The following is a 20,055-nucleotide window of genomic DNA, read 5'->3' as shown; positions in this document are numbered from 1 at the left end:
TTGAGGCACAGGGTTATTCAATGACTTGTCCAAGTTCATGTAACCAGTGTACAGGGAAGCTAAGATGGGAACTTGCATCTTTTGGTTCTGAGCCCAGTGTTCTTCCTCCTGTACCGAACTGAGCAGGGGAAAGAGTTTATGCTTCAGAGTCAGGCTTGCACTTGTCACTTTTCTTGCCAGCTGTGTGACCTCAGGCATGTTACTAACTGCTCTGAATCTCAGTCTCTCCATCTATGAAAAAGAGTGAATAATAATACCTACCTTGTAGACTTGTGAGGATTCCATCAGGTAAAGTAAGCAAAGCAGCCAGCTTAACGCCTGGCACATGATAGGTACTCAATACATGGAGCTGTAAACACCTGGAAAAGATACATACTGTCCCTATTTCCCTTTCCCTACATTTAGAGGTGAGATGATGAATCAGAGCAACTTTCCTGTTTATTCAATGATATAGCGTCTCCTTGGTTTACTTGAATTCTTGAAGCTAGCTCCTGCAAAAGTGTGTGTGTGTGTGTGTGTGTGTCTGTGTGTATAAATGTATCTGTGAATGTCTTCAGGCACCTGTACACGTGTACCCACAGGTGGAACCAGACATAGTGATCAAACATGGAACATTTGTCTGCTACAGATAACTAGAAACGGGATCATTACTATAAATCTAACTCAACCAGGTGGGTCCTAGCTCTATGACCAAGCCCCAGAAGCACAGGCTTTGTACTCTCAGAACACCTGGATGGTACCTGGAGTTCCCAGCCTGATGACATGGGAGGTTTCGGGCAACTTTCTTTTAGCGGACACAGCTATAGACTCAAAAAGTTGCATTTATTTTTGAGTATACTTTATTTACAATTATTCATTCTTTCGTGAAATCTTTTAAAATAGCCTTGATTAAAATCATGACATAAAAATCTTCGCTGTATTTGTTACGTATGGCACAGAACAATTTAACACTTTATAATATGTTTCATTGATGCACAAATGGAAGAAGCACCTTGTGCAAAATTAGTACAGTAACTTAGTTCAATCTGGCTATGGTAGCATTTTAAAAAGTGACCATGAGATGGTGCTGTGCCCAAGTAGATTAAGTGTATGCTTTAACGTGAAAGTTTTCCCTAATTATGGCATTTAATTCTACTCTTTAAACTTAGAAGAATCTACCATTCAACTTAAAGTAGAATAAGGTTGGTCGCTTTAACAATATTGACTAGGAGTGAGTCCTTTGATCACAGATCCATGAATAATTCAAGGCTGTTTCCCTGGAGTGAGGGGTGTGTTAAAAAGCCTTAGTGGGACTTCCCTGGTGGTCCTGTGATTTGGACTCCCTGCTTTCATGGCCCAGGGCGCGGGTTCAATCCCTGACTGGGGAATTAAGATCCTGCAATCTGCATGGCCTGGCCGAAGAAGAAAAGAAAAAAAAAAAACAAAAACAAAAGCCTTAGTAATCAGAACGTCCCCAGACTAAACAAAGGGCCCAGAGGTACCATTTTATTTAGGATCAATCAACTATGTAAAAGGAGCATTGTCTTCACCACCCTCATAGAATTGTGTTAAAAGTCTTCCCACAAAATTATGTCAACATCCAGTTTATTTAAAGAGCTGACATTTCTGTTACAATCTGCTTTGACAGCAATGGAAGGTCATAGAAACATTAGAACATGAAATTCACATTTAAATTGACATGATACAAACATGCACACGTGTATATACTGTGTTTTCATTAATGACTTGCTTTTCCTCCATATAAATATATAAATACTGAATAAAGTGCATGGGAACATGTCTGTACAAGAATACAGATACATGTTTGTCTATATACACTTGAATAGATAATTATGGAGAGAAAAAACATAACACATTTGTAATATATATGTAGTCAAAAGACTTATCAGGCAGTATTTATGTTCATTCTCATCAAGATTGAGTATATGGGTGTAGAATCTGTAGTCTTTTCTCTAATATGTAATGAGATGGGCAGAGTTATAAACTAAGGCAAAATACATTAGAGACTTTTTAACATTTGTATCAGTTAGTATGGTATAATCATGAAAATAGTTTAGTTCAAATGCAGCCTAGATACTAGCAGCTTATTATAAATTCTAGCTTTGAAAAAAAACCCTTTCAGTGTACCTAAAAGGACATAATTAGGACAGACCTAATGCATTTCCAAATTACACAACAGAACCTCCCACATTCTTTAGTTTTCAAATACATAGTTTTTTCTAATGGCATACAGCAAAAACTATTCCTCATTCAATAGAAATGCTTCAGTATTGTCATCACATATCTAACATCCGTTCCAATAAGAATGTGCAATTTAACCTAGAGTAATAATATCAAGGTGAATTAACTGCTGTTAATCTCTGTCTCCTTAACAAACTTTTCTATGAAACATTGTATTACTGCTTTTTGGGGGGTAGGATGTCCAGTGTCAGTGAGTAATAAATGAGTTTGTTTTCAGGAAAGTGGAATAATATTTTGCTCAAAACTATGGTAGTCGTAGTTGGGGTCCAAGTTGAAGCTCATATTCCTAAATTAATTGCAGATTTTGACCTCAAGTGGTATTTTCCCCCTCCTTTGTTTGGTTGGTATTGGTTGGCAACCAGTCAGGAAACTTACTGAGAAAACTACCCTTGGGGTTGAAATAAACTTGTTTCTAAGCCAGGTGAGAAGGAAATAAATTGAACAGATTTTCCAAATGTCTGTTAATTACTGTTTTGATAAGTGCCATTCAAAGTAGGTCCTTTTCTTTAAAGGCAAAGATCTTGTTTTAATTATTTTTATATCCTTAGTACCTAGGAAATTTCTTCACAGATGGTGTACACTCAATCAATGATTGTGAATCCAAAGCTGAACAGTTTTAGTAAATAATATAGATTGATCTGAAAGCATCGATTTATCTGATGGGTGCCAACAGGTGGGTCACCTGCGTTTTACAGAGATGTCCTAAGACTCTACTGCTGTCAGTAGCCAAAAACCTGACTTTATTCCTCAATCCTGACACAGTTACATCAATACCTCTTACTGCTCAGAGGAGCGCAGGCATGATGCAGTCATTAAAGAGCAAGTTACCAAACGCTTCTGTGGTGCTCTTAGGAGAAGCAGTTTCTAGAAATGTATCTGGTAATGTTTGATTATCCTTTTGATAGTTTACCTAATAGAGCAAACACTTAAACAAGACCACACTGGAAATTCAGAATAAAGCACAAGTAGTAGAAGAGAAAGCAGCAATAGTTATTAAATAACACTTAAAATCTTGTTCACTTCTGAGAAGAATTAATTTGAAGTGCAGCAAATGCCAGCAACTTTGTGAATATTGCAAAATGGCATCTATGAAAAAGCAGGATTGAAAAAGTTGTCAAGTATTTCTTTTAAGTATCTTAGCAATACAGATTTCATAACACTGTCTTTAGTGTCTTTTTGTTATTGTCATCCAAAACGTGTATTATGGTAAGTTTTAAAGAGAATTTTTTCTTTGTGTAAGAAGCCATTATATTCATCCAATGTTTCACTATTTAGAGCTATTTTTGTTTACAGCGACAGGTAACCAACTCATGCCATCAATTAACAACATAGTAGCAAGTTTTTCACTTGCAAATAGAAGAAAATTTAGATTTATTTATGGCCTCATTGTAATTATACAATAAAAGCTAATTATTTTAAAGACATATAATTTACAATGTTAAAAATAATATCATAAAGCTCACAGCTGAAATGCTGTCAGATGCTGTCAGAATATTTTTGAAGTGCACGTTTTGTGGCATTGAACCCTGCTTTTCACTGACATAATAAAATGAGGCATATAGATATTATTGTTGGTTCCATTAGACTGGCCTAATCTTTTCCAGTCTCCCTATTTTCTTTTCTTTTTCCTTTTTCCTCCCAGATAAGGGGAAAATTGCTCAGTGTGCCCTCCGCAGTTGCCATGGCAACCAGTCCATCACACACAGCTAACCTTTTCATTCACTGTGTTGATATTATCTGTAGGAGCATCTTCTGAATGTTGTTTTCCTAGAGCAACCATAGTGCAGTCGTTATCTGTCGTCTTGTCATCTTCCTTTGAATTCTTTCTTTGTCCCATTTGGAGTTGACTAGACTTGTAGGCCAAGGCCGGGATAGTGTTCACTAAAATTAACTGCAATGGTTTTTTATTTTCCTTGTACTGACACTGAATATACCTGGAAAAGGCCGACCTGTAGGTCTTATTGAACAGTGTGTACACTAGAGGGTTGACCGCTGAGGAGAGGTAACCGATCCAAACGAACACGTTGAGCAGGGCTCCGATGACATCCTCGTTGCAGGACTCTTTGCAGATGACGGCCATTATGTTGGTGATGAAGAAGGGGCACCACATCACCACAAACAGAAAGAAGACGATGCCCAGCACCTTGCAAGCCTTCTGTTCGTTGCTGATGGACTGCATAGTCCTCCTGCCGTAGGAGCCTGGCTCCCTGTGGATGGACCGCTGGAAGAGCTTTTCTGAAGACAGGGAGCCCTGAGGCAGGAAGCTGAAAGAAGCTAATTTGGCCCGTGTTCCAAGATCACTCACACACAGAGTAGCTTCTTTCTGGAGCGACTTGATGGTTAGAAAGTAGGTGATCACCATGATGGTTAAGGGAATGAAAAAGGACACGAAAGAGCCAATCAGGACAAAGTTATCATCGGCGAGTAAGCAACTCCCTTCCTTAAAGACCTTCGAATCATCCTGGAGCCCAAAGACTGGTATTGGCATAGATATACCTGGAGTTGGACAGAAAAATGAAACATGATTATTAAGGAATTGAGTATATGAAGGCAGGAGCATCACCACATAATGGCTGTTCACAGGATTTTATATTAGCATTGTTCAAAACTTAACACAGGGACTTCCCTGGCAGTCCAGTGGTTAAGACTTTGCCTTCCAATGCAAGGGGTGCAGGTTTGATCCCTGGTGGGGGAGCTCACATCCCACATGCCTCGTGGCCAAAAAATCAAAACATAAAACAGAAGCAGTATTGTAATAAATTCAATGAAGACTTTAAAAATGGTCCACATTAAAAAAAAAAAATCTAAAAAAACCGCTTAACATATGCTTTCAAAGAGAATTAAAATTCCCTTGGACTTACTTATCTGTTTTATAAATATATATTACATGGTTCCTTATATTTACATTGCCCTATATAGACAATCCTTTACTTATAAAGAAATGCAATAAATCTAAGTTTAATTTTTTTCATGCTATATTTATCTGATTATAACATTATACTTATTAACTGAAGAAGAAACATAAAAATGACCAAATGATGCCACCACCCAGAGATAATCATCATTAACAATTTGATGATGTTTATTTTAGGTACACACACACACACACACACACACCATGCATGCACATTTAAAAACAAATTCAGATTCTATTTCATATACAATTCTATAACACTTTTTTTCACCTTACGTATCATGAGCATGGCTTATACAAATAACTTCATAAAATCAAAAACAAAATATATTTTCTTTCTAGAAAATTTGGAAAATGCAAAAAAGTAACAACAAGTAAAGAATAATAACATGTATTCCTGCCAGTCAGGGGCAACCATAATTTACTTTTTGTGTAGTTTTATTCTTCCATTTCCATGCATATATATATATATGTGCATGCAATATTTTATGTGCAGTTTTATATCTTCTTATTCCATTTAACATTAAATCATAAAATTGCACATATCTTAAAGTATTTTTGAAAAACATGTTTTCTAATGTGAATTTAAATTAACTTTAACCAATTTTGATTCTTTTTAAAAAATTTTTATTATGGAAAAATTGTAACATATACAAACAACACAAAACAAAATCCAGCACAATGAACCTATTGCCCAGCTTCAACAATGATCAACTCAAGGCCAATCTTGTTTCACCCATATCCCTACTTGCTGCAACCCTCCCATGTTATTTTGAAACAAATCCCAGACATCATATCATTCAATCTGTAAACATTTTAGTATATATATATATATATATATATATACATATATATAAGCTATTCACTCTTAAAAATCCTAATACTATCACAATACCATTCCTACTTCTAAGTAGAAATTTAATATTTCCTTAATATCATTAAATATAGAGTTGGTGTTCACATTTCCAATGTCCCATAAAAGTCATTATATATTTTAATAATATTTTTATAAGTAGCACATTCCAAAGGGTGGATTACAACAAATAAGCAGCCAGAGACTTTTCTTATTGACAGATACAAATTTGGGTACGTAATGAGACAAATATATGGGCACGTGAGCCGTGGTCAGTTGCTTTGTCACTCCCATTTGGGGAACCTGTAAAGGTCTTAGGCTCAGGCAGAGGAGGGAGCAGAGGGAATGAAGGCAACAGTTGGCCTCTAATCATGCTAATTTCTCCCCCATGATGATAGGACCAGCTGGCCACAACCACCATTGTACAGTTTGGGGGAAGTGGGAATGTCTTCCTCTACTGGCCTGGGACTGGTCAGGCCAGGCAATCATGTGTTTGTCATAAAGGAAGAATCAGGATGATGGAGAAAGGAGAGGAAACATGAATCAAATACTCTTTATAACTTAGTTTAAGGTTGCTTCCTTTGTGAAGGGTAGATACCACAGGGGCACCCTGGGAGAGGCAGCAAAATTGTCTTCCTAACTCTTGCCCATGTTTTCAGCTCCTTCAGAACTGTATAATAGGGAGTGTCCTGGTCCCTGCTTCTGACCACCCTTTAGAGTCTAGTAAGTGGTCACAATCCAGCCAGGAACACAGGTTCATTCCAGAGGTGGGAGCTACCGCTTGCTTGACTCTTGCTATCCGTGGAAAAACTTCCTTTGAGGATCTATAATCTAACTTCTGCATACTCAGAACAGAGCTTATCACCATCCAACTATGGATCGGACTGTCCTAACCTCGCGTCACCTCACACTGGCCATCCTTGCAAGGAGGGTACATTAGCTTGAGTTAATGTAATGCTTAACACAAATCTCCCTCAGTGACATTCGCCACTATCTTCACAGACTGAGTTGTCAATATCTGTCACTTGTCTGTGCAGGGCCATCCCAGGATTCGTGGAAGGTGCAGGCAAATGACGTCAGAGCCGTTCTTAAGGGCACTCAGTGTGGTTGATGACTCTTCATTTCCTTCATTCTTCTCTGTCCCTGGCCTGTTTCTGGGAACATTCTGTGGGCCAAGGAGAGACGGAAGAAATGTGGCTCCAAGAGGGACATCCTCTGAGATTCAGTTTTGCTTATCCTTCAAAAAACTCTTGATTGTAAAAGTTAAGACACGGTTTCCAAGAAGAGTGTTTTGTTGTTCTAATGTTTGAACATAGTATCTGTGAAAGGTGTTGCCTGTACTAATCTACAGGATCTTTGTTAGTGTAGTTATTCACTAATTAGAACGGATGCAACCAGCATGCCTCCCTGGATGTGGTGAGGATAAAATGAATGAAATATGCGGAACACCTAGGACAGTGCTTAGTGCAGAGTAGATGTTCTACCAATGGTAGGTAAACATGAGGGTAGCTTTCTTTGCAGGATTATTCAGATTAAATACACTAACTTGATTTTTCTCTAATTTTGTTCTATTTTGCTTGGCTTGTGTATGCTGGACTATAATGTATAACAGATCTTAAATCAAACGAAGTTAAAAAGACTTTTGGCTATTGTCTCTATAGTTAATAAATAATGATGTAATTATTATCTTCTGCCAGGGTGACAAAGGGTCTCAATCAATTTTAGTTTTGTACAGCTACAACTGTAGATTGCTTTTCTAAAGTGATGAATTATAGCCATTATGATTAGTCATGATATACAGAAACAAAATATCAACTGTCCAAGAAAAAAGTATATGATTTTGTTATTCAACTCTTGGGTGTGCATTTTCCTGATTAATACAAAGGAAGTCACCACCTTGAGAGCCTTTTGCCCTATTTGTTTGTGACCTGGTAATTTATATAAGTGGCAATTCTCAATTACCAGAAGATAGGATTACCTAAAACACCAAATTTCAGTCATTTGGAATTCATATATGTACCGTGCCCTTGTTTGAGGAGAAGACATACTTTCTCTCTCTCTCTCTTTCACACACACACACACACACACACACACACACACACACACACACACACACACACACACACACACCCCTCCAGAATGGCCCAACTTCTGTGGTCAGGGAGGGAAAGGGATGATGGAGCCATTTCACTGAAGTGCAGATTCCTCCATTAGCTCCCTGGGATGAAGAGCCGTTTCAAAGCAGCTGGGGCAAGAGGACACAGATAGGTCATCTACTAGGGAGACCTTGGTTTAGAGGGGCAGAATCAAACTGATTAGGTCTTTCAGTGGCCCATTCCTCTTTATATGTAACAAAAATATCTTGAATGCTCTCAAATACCGTTCTTTTCAGTGTCTTACTCATAGTAGATGGTAAGCAAGGGTTTAGGGAAAGAATACCTAGACAGTTAAAGCAATACTCTATAAAAGAGGGGGAGGGATTTATGGCAAAGAACATTTAGATAGACTTTGTGGGTACAATAAGCAATTCAAAAACAAGCTCCTACCAAGAGAGACGAAGATACTCCCTGATAGCCAAGATTGTGGTCACAGCCATCTCCAGTGCATTAACTTTCTGATTGCTTTGTTTGATAATAGCTGCTTTTGGAGACCTGAGATCTCCTCTCACTTGAAATTTCTGCATATAAAGCATTTTCCTTTATGAACAAACGGACAGTAGCTTGAGCTACGTGACTCTGCATTTTGTTCAACATATTTTTCTGAGGAGTGGAAAACAGCAATCAAAATTCAGTATGAGTATTGGGTACTCCTTGCTCATTTTTATTTTTTTTAATTCAGACTAAGACAATGAAATAATAGGAAACATTGACACCCAGGAACATGAAGGCTTTGGCTGGTGTCTTTCTTTTAGGGTAGCCCTACCTAGTCTTTGTGTATAAGGTTTGCACTTCTGGTTAACATGTTACCACAGTCAGGATAAATGGCTCTAACTCTGTAGCACTGGCTGTGAAAAGCAAGCTTTATTCTTAATCCTAGATTTTTACACTTTAATATTTTGGGACTGAAGGTACTTCTGAGACAGTGTTTCCTTGGGAAATAAGAAATTTGATTTACTAGGGAGAGATCCTCCGATAGGGGACCAGTGGGAATCCCCAGGTCCTCAGGTCAGGTAGGAGGTGGAGAGGAAAGAAACAAATACTCAGGATTCCCGTGAAAAAGACCAAATTTTGGTTCATAGGTTTAATTTCCCCTGAAACTACTACTTTCCCTTTGTATTTTAACACACGCTGAATTTTTTCAAGTTATAAGTACGGATTTACTAGCAGTTTGACAGAAAATGAATACTAAAGGCTGGTCATCATACCACAGGGAGAGAGAGATTGAGTATATAGGCCAACTGGGGCTGGGACTCACCATCCATCTAATACAGAGTTAGCTCTGAGTTAGCTCAAGAGTTGCTGAATTCCTTATAATTGATGGTCTGCTGACGGGGCAGGTGTACATAGCAGTGAAAGCGAGACATACATCTCAGTTACCCAAGAAATTGTATATTTCTTCTTAGACTAATTCTGAATATCTCCGACAATAAATCGTAACTTTTCAAAGTACTTTTACTTGCATTCATCGACTCTGAATTGATTTTTTTTTTTACAAAATTGTAAAAATACTAACCACATTGCCCTATAGGCAGATAAACATTTCATTATATAGAAAAACTGAGGCTTAGCCAGCTTAAGTAATTTATTTAGAATCACACAGCAACTTAGGGGGAAAAATCGAGACTCAGTCTTAGGTTTCTCAATTCTTACGGCTGATTATTTTTATCTGCTTAGTTGTTTCTGTAATGGTGGTTATAAAAGTCTATGATTATATCAGAGGTCCTTAACATCGGTTTTAGGAAGAGAGGGATAGTCCTAAAATCTGCAAAATTTGCATTATGTACACTGTTTTGGAGAAGATAGAGCCCTCATCAGATTGTCAGAAAAGCTTCTGCTCCCAAGGCTGTTAATAACTACTGAATTATATCAACACCCTAACTATAGAACATACACACACACACACACACACACACACACACACACACACACACACACACACACACACACACACACACACACACACACACCAATGATTCTCTACATCTTGATACTTTCTTTTTCATTCTTTCATCTCAAAGGCGAAATTTCCTCCAGTGAGACATTATTTTTGAGGCCAGACAGATACTTTAAAACTGAAATCCTTATAACCAACACCTGTTTTTTTTCTTTTTTCAATATAGCAGTTATTCTCAACTATGGCTGCATATTAGATTTACCTGGGGAGCTTTTGAAAATTACTTTGCCTGGGCTCCATTCCCAGAAGTTCTGACATTAGTACCTTAAACCATACTAATGTTCAGGTCCCACAGGGACATTATTATCAACACAAAAGAACACCCAGCTGATGCTAATCTACAACCAGTGGCGAGAACCTAAGAGGTATAGGATTAAAAGTGTAGTAAAAATGTGTTTATTTTAAAATAAAACCAAATCAAGTAAAGTTTTACAATTCTGCCCTTTGCCTTCATTAAACACATCTATGAATTTTCCAAGGGGCTCAGGCTAACTTCCCGCAGCAAACAGCAAAGGAACATGGGGAATTGATGGAGAGGAAAAGAAACCTGCCCTTTATCCCTCCCCCTTCCTGGGCAGGAGTTGTCCGGGGGGTGGGGGGGGGAGTGTTGAGTGAGGTTATTATGTTAAGCCCCAAGTCCTTGTTTCAATTCTTTGACTGTTATGACTGCATCTCCAAAAAGCTTTTAAAGTTTGTGTTCTGCCCTAGTCCATACATGATACTTGGAAGAAATGCTCAAAGTCTCCTTGTGGTACAAGCAGTCGTGCACTCACTGCCGGAGCTGGTGGCCTTGGTTCCCGGTCCTTGCTTCCTAGAAAGGCGATTTCTTGCTCTTCTGACCCACGCTCCTTTCCCATTGTGTTTCATAGCCCAGAAATTGTGCTTTTTTAAAATGTAATTTTTATTTTATATTGGAGTATAGTTGATCTACAATGTTGTGTTAGTTTCAGGTGTATAGCTGAAGGGCTTTAGTTATAATATACATATATCCATTCCTTTCAGATGCTTTTCTCATGTAGGTTATTACAGAATATTGAGTAGAGGTCCCTGTGCTATACAGCAGGTTCTTGTTGATTACCTATTTTATATATAGTAGTGTGTATATGTTAATCCCAATCTCCCGATTTATTCTTCCCCGTCCCGCCCCCCCCCCCCCCCCCACAGAAGCTGGGCCTTTAATGCGACGATCTTGCACTGAAAGGTAAAGAGATTGAATTCTGACTCGTCAAACATGGATTGTCAGCTGTCACTGGGACACCTGAAAGTCCATCCACATCTCTCATCCCAGGCAGCTTGGCGACCACCCACCACCTTCTTCCCCTAACAATATGTCATGAAACCCAAACAGAATCTGAATGATACAACGGAATTTGAAAAAATTATCAGAGCCTCATTTTGTTGTTGGAATCACAGTAAAGCTACTTTTCAAATTCTTCCATTCAACTTGTCATCTGTAATAAGTGGATATCATCCTATCCACCAACAGAAAAGTGTTCTTTTCTAGACTGCATATTTAGCGACGTGCTCATGAGCAAAGGTTTATTTGCCAAAAAAATTCATCTCTGACCCACATGATGGAACCTCATCTTTAAAGAACTACATCCTTCCATTTGTTTAAAGGGGGTAGATTTTGGAGTGATTCCTTCTGAAAGCTTGGAGAATGAAACTCACACGCGACACCTCATTTCAGAGACTCTGATCTAGAAGGTGTGTGTAGAAATGGTTACAGCGTCTGAAAGTGAGCTTGTAGCAGGTGCCTTCATAATCCAGGCCTATGGGGAGTCCGTTATTCCCCCAACCTCTCTCATCCACGGCTTCACAAAGCACCACATTTATCACATTACGTTATGAAGAACTACAGTGTCCCTAATGCTCGAGCCATTACCAACGACGGAGCCCACCCTACCCTACAAGGTCTCTGTGATCTGGTCTTAATGTCATTATTCAACCTTCTCGATTTTGACATAGCCATGTGGTGTGCTCTCTCTTCTTTATGTTATATCTTGAACTATTCAGGAAGGTATTACACGTAGCTTGACTTTCCAGCTAATCACATAGCGTGGTCTGGGTAGCTCCCGAGATCCCTCTGTCCCCACTGTGTCTTCCCCCAGTGGCGTGCTTGGTATACTGCAGTGTCCTGCTGCTAGAGTGAAGGGTCCCATTTTGCGTACCTATAGTACCTCGGTGGGTCAACTATTAATCCAAACTTGAGCTGTAGAGGCACAGAGATGCACAGCAGGGGAGACTCCTGAGGGCATGGGCATCGGAAAGAAGCCCATCATAGGAGAGAGACACAGAGAATAGCTTGGGATGCAGGTCAGAGAGGAATGTGGTGTCCATGGCATGTTGAGTTGTTCCTAAAAGACTTGAGCACCATGGGGGAGGGAAGATGCACTGTACATAGTATCTGGGAGGTATGGACTCACTTTTTCATTTTGCCCTGGACCAGTTCTGATGCCACCCATTCCCCTGAAATGCTCTACCAGCCCATGGTGAACTCCAGAATTTCTCTGTAGCAAGGACCTAGGGGTGGCAGCTGGCTGGGTGTGGGGAGCCAGGCAACCTATTTTGTGGCTACATTTGTTTTTAATTTGACTGTTTGATTATTTGGGGGTGGTCTGGAGGCTGTAGATGGAGATCATGTTCCCAGACCATACTCTACGTTTCTTTTGAGACATATCTCATGACCTCCTTCTTTCAAGACATCCCTTGTATGAAGCGTTCCCCAAATTATTTCTCTCTGTAATAAGAACTCCTTTTTTCTTACTCTCTAGTCCTTCATCACCTCCATAAATAATTTACACTGAGCTAACTCACACTTCTAATGCCTTAGAATTTTTCTCTAGAAATGTCATTTCAACCATGTGATGATAATCTCATTAATGGCAGGGATATCATTTCTTTTACTTATGGCAGGTCCCTCCAGCATCATGCAGCTCTGCTCATACTTGGAGCTTAGTAAATGCTTGTGGGGTTAGTGAGCATATGAATGAGAAGAAGAGAAGAGATAAGGAATTATAAAGGTAAAGTATAATCAATTTTATAGACACAACTTGCATTTCTGGATCATCTCAGAATATTTTCCTTCATTTTTGCCCAAAAACCAAATGAGTAAATGAGGTTACCAATTAGCCACATAGGGCAGAAAGAGGGAAAACTGATATTTATGTGGCACTTAACGTGTATACCTTGTGAGAGAACTATGTATAGGACTAACCAGCACATGTGCTGTGCCGACTACCTTAACAGCTAAAATCACAAGGGAAAAGGTGGCTATGAAATGCAGCACCTGAGAGAGAATCAGGAGACCTGGGTTTATTCCTGACTGTCCTAACTCATAGATCTAGAGCTGTTGTTTTTCTCAAAGCTCTCTTTCAAATAAATTAAATAGGTATGTATTAGGAAACTAGAGCATGATACAGTGGGGAAAGCACAGACTAGGGCATCACAAGACACAGGTTTGCAGCATCACTAGCTGAGTGACCTTAGGCTGCTGAATTTTAAAGCCTCCCTCTGGAAGGTGGAGATAATAAAAAGAGGCCTTCCCTAATTTACCTACAGGGCTTTGGTGAGAAAACAGTGAGGTGATGTGTCAATTATTTTGTAAACTCTTAAGTTCAAAGTGATTATTATTAACTTGGCACTATGCTTGATTCTGTGGGTACCACAGAAGACCTTTGAGAACCTTCATGAAGTCTAAGATCTTGTAGGGAAAATGAAATAGACACAGGTGATTTAGAAAGACAGCAGTGCAGGATAGAATGAGATCAAGAGGCAAAACAGGTGACAGGGATAAACACTCCTACACGATGTCAGAATGTGATGATCATTGTGGGTTAGTGTCTCCAGGAAAGAGTTGTGTAGGGGACAGGATGGCTAAGCTGGGTCTTTTGGGTGAATAGACTCTGGACAGGGGTCAGGTCCAAAGGCACGGAGACAGGTATACGATCGCTGTACATCCGGGGCCGAAGTGCACTTGGCGTTGCCGGGGCTGAGTTGAGCTGGGTTTGGCAGGCAGCTGAACTCAGGAGTAAGCGCACACGCTCATCAGAGGCCTCAAGAAGGTCCTCTGTCTGTGACAGCAATCTGTTTTAGTCATTCATCCAGTGATCAAATATTAATCGAACGTACAGTGAACTAGGTACTTTAGGAATTGAGAGGAAGAAGCTGCTTGAGTCTATAATCACTACAGTTCAAGATTTTCGGCTGTCGTTCACAAACTCATCAATCCAAAGCAAGACTAGGAGGAAGAACATATGAGGTGTAAACAGAAAATCTAGGTTTAGCACTGGCATCAAATTGTTAAAATGCAATCAAGGTAAATCTGTACCTACCCTGGATATTTTTTTTTAAGGCAGCTATAATGCAGGATAGCAGTTCTCAAACATTTTGGTCTCAAGACTCTTTCACACATTGAAAAATTACTGGGGACTCCAAAGCGTTTTTGTTTCTGTGGGTTACATCTATAAATATTTGCCGTATTAGAAATGAAAGCTGTGAACACTGAAGATAAGTTATCAATCCATTTTAAAATGAAACGAATAAACCCATCATATATTAACATAAATAATATTTTTTATGAAGAATACTTATGTTTTCCAGAACAAAACAGTGAGAAGAGTGGCACTGTTTTGCAGTTTTGAAAATCTCTTTAATGTTTGGCTTAATAGAAGACAGCTGGATTCTCACATATGCTTCTGCTTCAGTCTGTTATATTGCATGTCAGGTATCGTCTGGAAGATTCCCCTGCACCCTCATAAAAGGATGAAACGGAAGAGGGCAAATGACACTTTATATTTTCCCAGCTTTACTGAGATATATTTGACATATACCATTGTGTATGTTTAAGGTGTACAATGTGACGATTTGATGCACATATATTTTGCGAAATGTTTACCACAATAAGGTTAGTTAACACATCCTTTACCTCACATAATTACCATTTTGTTGTTGTTACAGTGAGAACATTAAAGCTCTACGCTCACAGAAACACTCAAGTATACAGTAAGTATTGTTACCTATAGTCACCACGCTGTACCTTAGAGTCCAGGACTTATTCGTCTTAGAACTTTGCACCCTCATTTCCCCCAACCCTGGGGTTGCTAACCATCATTTTACTCTGTTTGTATAGATTCCACATATAAGTGAAATCATACAGTATTTGTCCTTCTCTGTCTGATTTATTCACTTAGCATAGTGCCTTCAAGGTCCATCCATGTTGTCACAAAAGGCAGGACACAAATATATATACACCATATTTTCTTTATCCATTCATCAGCTGTTTTAATTGGGCTGGGTGTGGGGAGATGCCTCGTCCAAAGGTGGCAAGGCTGGAATTTCTAGCCTTTTCCTATTTTCCTCTTTTCCCTATGATCGTTCTCTTTCTCCGTCATCCCTGCAGTCGGCATATGTTCAAGTATCTAATACTTAAAAGTAAATCAGTCTGGAAATTACAGACCAGTAGCTGTGAACCCGAATGCATACGGGACTAATGTAGTCATATAGCTGGGTTATGGGTTGGGGTATAAGATGACAGGAGAGTGGTGCTTGGAAAACTGAACAGGACAATTGGGTTCAATTAAGAAAAAACACATTGTGCAAGTCAAACCAAGCAGATCTCTGGGCCAGACCGAGTTTTCATTTTTCAATTAGCTTGGCATAGGTTTGGGGCTTTAAAAAGTGTTTTGCGGTGGATTCTTCTATATTCACATCTCTTATAGGCTTCTCATCTTGGCCTCGTCCTTGGGGTCACTGTCCCTGTCCTGATAAACCGACGCTGTTTCTACCGTAAGGCTCAAACACATTTTAATTTTTGTTCCTAAGTCCTTTGATCAAGCAGCGTCTTTCTCAGCGTGGGTTGCAGATGTGCTCCCCTTGGACTCAGATCAGTGCTGCTGCCACACAGGTGGATAAGCTCTTGTTCTGACAGGTGTCCCTGGGGGAGGGGGACACAGAAAGTCCCTAACTAGTGACTCCCGTTTTTAACCTGAGCTGGTCTTCTGTATGGCCCTCCTGTCTTAGCCCCTCTCTCTTTGAGCTGGTAGGATACTAGAAGCTTCTTCACAGCTTCCCACTCTTATCCCCCATCCATCTGGTTGGCCCAGACCTCCAAACTTCCCATCCAGTTTAAGGGAGTCTGAGATGAAGAGCTTTGGGTTTTGATTCTCCTAGACTGTGTTTTCAGCAAGTGCTACTAAAAGTACCACTCTGTGCGATTTCATTTACTCTAACTTCTACAAGGTTATTCCTACCCTGAAATTTTACTGATGTTGGGGGAGATAAAATTTTTGTAACAACTGTTGGTGGGAATGCAAATTGATACAGCCACTATGGAGAACAGTATGGAGGTTCCATAAAAAACTAAAAACAGAGCTACCATACGACCCAGCAATCCCACTACTGGGCATATACCCTGAGAAAACCATAATTCAAAAAGAGTCATTTACTACAATGTTCATTGCAGCTCTATTTACCATAGCCAGGACATGGAAGCAACCTAAGTGTCCATCGACAGATGAATGGATAAAGAAGATGTGGCACATATATACAGTGGAATATTACTCAGCCATAAAAAGAAATGAAGTTGAGTTATTTGTAGTGAGGTGGATGGACCTCATGTCTGTCATACAGAGTGAAGTAAGTCAGAAAGAGAAAAACAAATACCGTATGCTAACATATATATATGGAATCTAAAAAAAGTGGTTCTGATGAACCTGGGGGCAGGATAGGAATAAAGAGACAGACATAGATAATGGACTTGAGGACATGGGGAGGGGGAAGGGTAACCTGGGATGAAGTGTGAGAGTAGCATTGACATGTATACACTACCAAATGTAAAATAGATAGCTAGTGGGAAGCAGCCGCATAGCACAGGGAGATCAGCTCGGTGCTTTGTGACCACCTAGAGGGGTGGGATAGGGAAGGTGGGAGGGAGACGCAAGAGGGAGGGGATATGGGGATATAGCTATACGTATAGCTGATTCACTTTGTTATACAGCAGAAACTAACACAACATTGTAAAGCAATTATACTCCAATAAAGGTGTTAAAAAATTTTTTTTGCAACATTTGGAGAGACATTTCTCTGGTCTAATGCCTGCTTCTGAACGCTGCATCTTCCCTAATCTAAATGTGACCAAAGCTTGCAGAAAGATGTACTAGTATTGGGTTAAAAAGTAGCTTTAACCAAGAAGTTTATCCAGTTGTTATCAAGAGGATGGTTTACTGGTTTTTAAAGAGCTGAAATAGAGCTTAATGATCATCTAGTGAAGCATCTTCTTTTTACATTTGATGAACCAAGGTAGAGAGATAGTAAGTAAAAAGAGTGAGAAAAAAACCTATATTTACAGATGTCCACCATAGATAGTATAGGCACTGTGTAGGTGTTCACAGATGTTAGCAAATTTCATCCTCACAAGGCACAAATGAGCCAGGAATTATTATCCCCATTTTACAGGGGAAGAAAACTGAGGTTCCAAAAGATTCTATAATTGGCTCTAGGTTTTTCAGTTAGTAAAGGAATGAGCCAGGAGTCAAGCCTAGGAATCATTTGTTTTCTTCTGTACCTTTTTTTTTTTTAAGTTTTACTTTTTAAGAACTTTAGATTTACAAAAAAAATGTGCTGATAGTACAGAGAGTTCTCATATACCCACACCCAGTTTCCCCTGTTACAGACACTACATTACTGTGGTATGTTTATTACAATTAGGGAATCAATATGGATACATTATTGTAAGTTCATGCCTGATTCCCATCTTTTCAGTTTTTACCCACTGTCCTCTTCCTGTTCCAGGATCCCATCCAGCACCCCACACTACATTTTGGGGTCATATCTCTTTGGCTTCTCACGGCTGTGGCAGTTTGTCAGACGTTCCTTATATTTGATGACCTTGACAGTTTGCGGAGTACTGGTCAAATATTTTGTAGAGTGAGTTTCAATTGGTACTTGTCTGATGTCCTTCTCATGGTTAGTCTGGGGTTATACGGGGTTTTTTTTAATTAAATTTTTTTTATATAGCAGGTTCTTATTAGTTACATATTTAATACATATTAGTGTATATATGTCAATCCCAATCTCCCAATTCATCCCACCACCACCCGGCACCCCCTATACCTCACTTTTTGTCGTGACCTTGGCCTCGTGGTCCCTAGGCTAGTAGTCCTTTGACTACATCAGAATGTTTGGTTAGCTCCTTCACTGCTTTCACTTTATAACTAATACTTTTTTGGGTTTTAGGGATTAAGAATGTTCATGGGTCAAGAGCCTTGAGACGCAAATGAATATTATGTGGGATCTTATACACTGGAGGTAGGAATAGAAACAGGAGATAGAAGTGGGAAACAAACAAAAGGGTTGTGCATTGCCACTGATATAACGAGACTTCACTCTCAGGGCTCTTCAATACAAGTATCCTATTCAAGGTCACAAATAATTCTTTAATAAGCAATAAACAAATATGTAGTTGCCTACTTGGCCTTGCAACATGGATGTCTCTAATAGGCATCCTAACTTTACACGGCCACAACAGAGCTCTGGATTGCATCCCTCACCGCTCCGCCAACTTTCTCCACTTTCCCCGTCCTAGTTAATGGCACTACCATCCATCTCTACACTCCAAGCCATTAAGATTCACACCGGGATTACTGCAAGAGCTTCCCCACTGCTCTCACTGTGTCCACCCTTACCCATGTAACCCTTTGCTTGAACCCTTCAGAGATCACCCATTGCACTTAGAATGACGTCTACCTCCTTACCTTGGCTGCAAGGCCTTCTCTTATCAGCCCAGCCTCCCTCTCTTTCCTCATCTCCCAACACTCATCTCATCGCTTCTTGATGAATTGCCTGAGCTGCACTGGCTTCTTTCTGATCCTTCAACCCCATCAGCTGGTTTCCACAGAGGACTTAGGACTTGCTGTTCCCACTGCCAGGAACGTGTCCTCCATGTTCCCATGACTGGCTCCTTCTTTATCATTCAGCATCAGTTTTAATTCCCTCTCCTTAGTGAGCCCTTTCCTGACACCTTAACCTCAATTAGCCCTTGTTCACCCTGCCTGAGTCACTCTAGAGCACATTTCCCTGATTTGTTTTCTTTATAGCACTTGTCATTATATGAATTTTTCTATTGGTCTATTTATTTGCTTGTTTATTGTTTGTCTTTTTCCATGAATGTAAACGCCATAAAAATCAGGGACTTCTCCCAAGATAGTGCCTGCCACACAGTATCTAAGCATTAAAAAATAAAGAAAGATTCGTGGAATAAATGAACAAGCAAATTCAGAGGCCTTTGGGACATCTGAAGAAGAGCAGAAAGCAATTATGATTAGATAATAGAGTTTCTCAGTACCTCGGTTATAGGGGTAAGGGCAAGAGGTTGCCCAAATATAGGTCATTTGGGGCACTAGAAATTCTACTCAAATTAGGTCTTTGTAGGTGATAAAGGCAAAGCTATTAAATATGAAGGCTTCCAAGAGATAGTAGCCTTTCTCTAATACCCTGCAGTTAATAAGATCCGTCATCTTTACAGCCTAACGCTTCTTTAGGGACACTATGTAGTGGTGGTAGGGATGGTAATAATAATAATAATGTAATAGTAGTAGCAAATAGTTGTATGATATTTTCTATGTTCTAAGCACTGTCCTAAGTGCTTTACACAAATTAGCTCGCTTAGTTTTCACAGCAACCCTGTGAGATACGTACTATTATTATCTCCATTTGCTGATGAAAAACTTGAGGCACTGAGAGGTTAAGTAACTTGCCTAAGGTCACACAGTAAGTGGAGGAACTAGGATTTTGAGATGCAGCCAGTCTGGCTCCAGAGTGTGTATGTTTCTTTGCTCTGTGGTTTCAGCACAGTTCAGCCGTCAGGCATGCAGGCTCGAGGGGTCAAACTACCTCATTTCAGCAAATCTGCTACTTAACAAATCACATCACTCCC

General features: G+C 39.6%; 1 protein-coding gene and 1 long non-coding RNA gene across 4 annotated transcripts in view; one reads left to right on the top strand and one right to left on the bottom strand.

Annotated features, from left to right (window-relative positions):
* The window catches only part of LOC132413956 (uncharacterized), a 37,291-nt gene extending 20,457 nt beyond the window's left edge, over nucleotides 1–16,834 (top strand). For both annotated transcript variants that reach the window (XR_009516853.1, XR_009516852.1), the window contains exons 3-5: nucleotides 11,286–12,035; nucleotides 13,038–13,144; nucleotides 15,081–16,834. This is a non-coding gene — a long non-coding RNA (uncharacterized lncRNA). The remainder of the gene's footprint in view (nucleotides 1–11,285; nucleotides 12,036–13,037; nucleotides 13,145–15,080) is intronic.
* The window catches only part of HTR2A (5-hydroxytryptamine receptor 2A), a 55,001-nt gene continuing 38,673 nt past the window's right edge, over nucleotides 3,728–20,055 (bottom strand). For both annotated transcript variants that reach the window (XM_059996238.1, XM_059996239.1), the window contains one exon: nucleotides 3,728–4,737. In XM_059996238.1, the coding sequence (XP_059852221.1) occupies nucleotides 3,938–4,737 (800 nt within the window). In that variant the 3' untranslated portion in view covers nucleotides 3,728–3,937. The remainder of the gene's footprint in view (nucleotides 4,738–20,055) is intronic.

The sequence above is a fragment of the Delphinus delphis genome, chromosome 18 (assembly GCF_949987515.2).
Source record: "Delphinus delphis chromosome 18, mDelDel1.2, whole genome shotgun sequence".
In the NCBI taxonomy this organism is placed as follows: Eukaryota; Metazoa; Chordata; class Mammalia; order Artiodactyla; family Delphinidae; genus Delphinus; species Delphinus delphis.
Note: the sequence above shows the minus strand (reverse complement) of the source record. Positions and strands in the feature narration are given on the sequence as shown.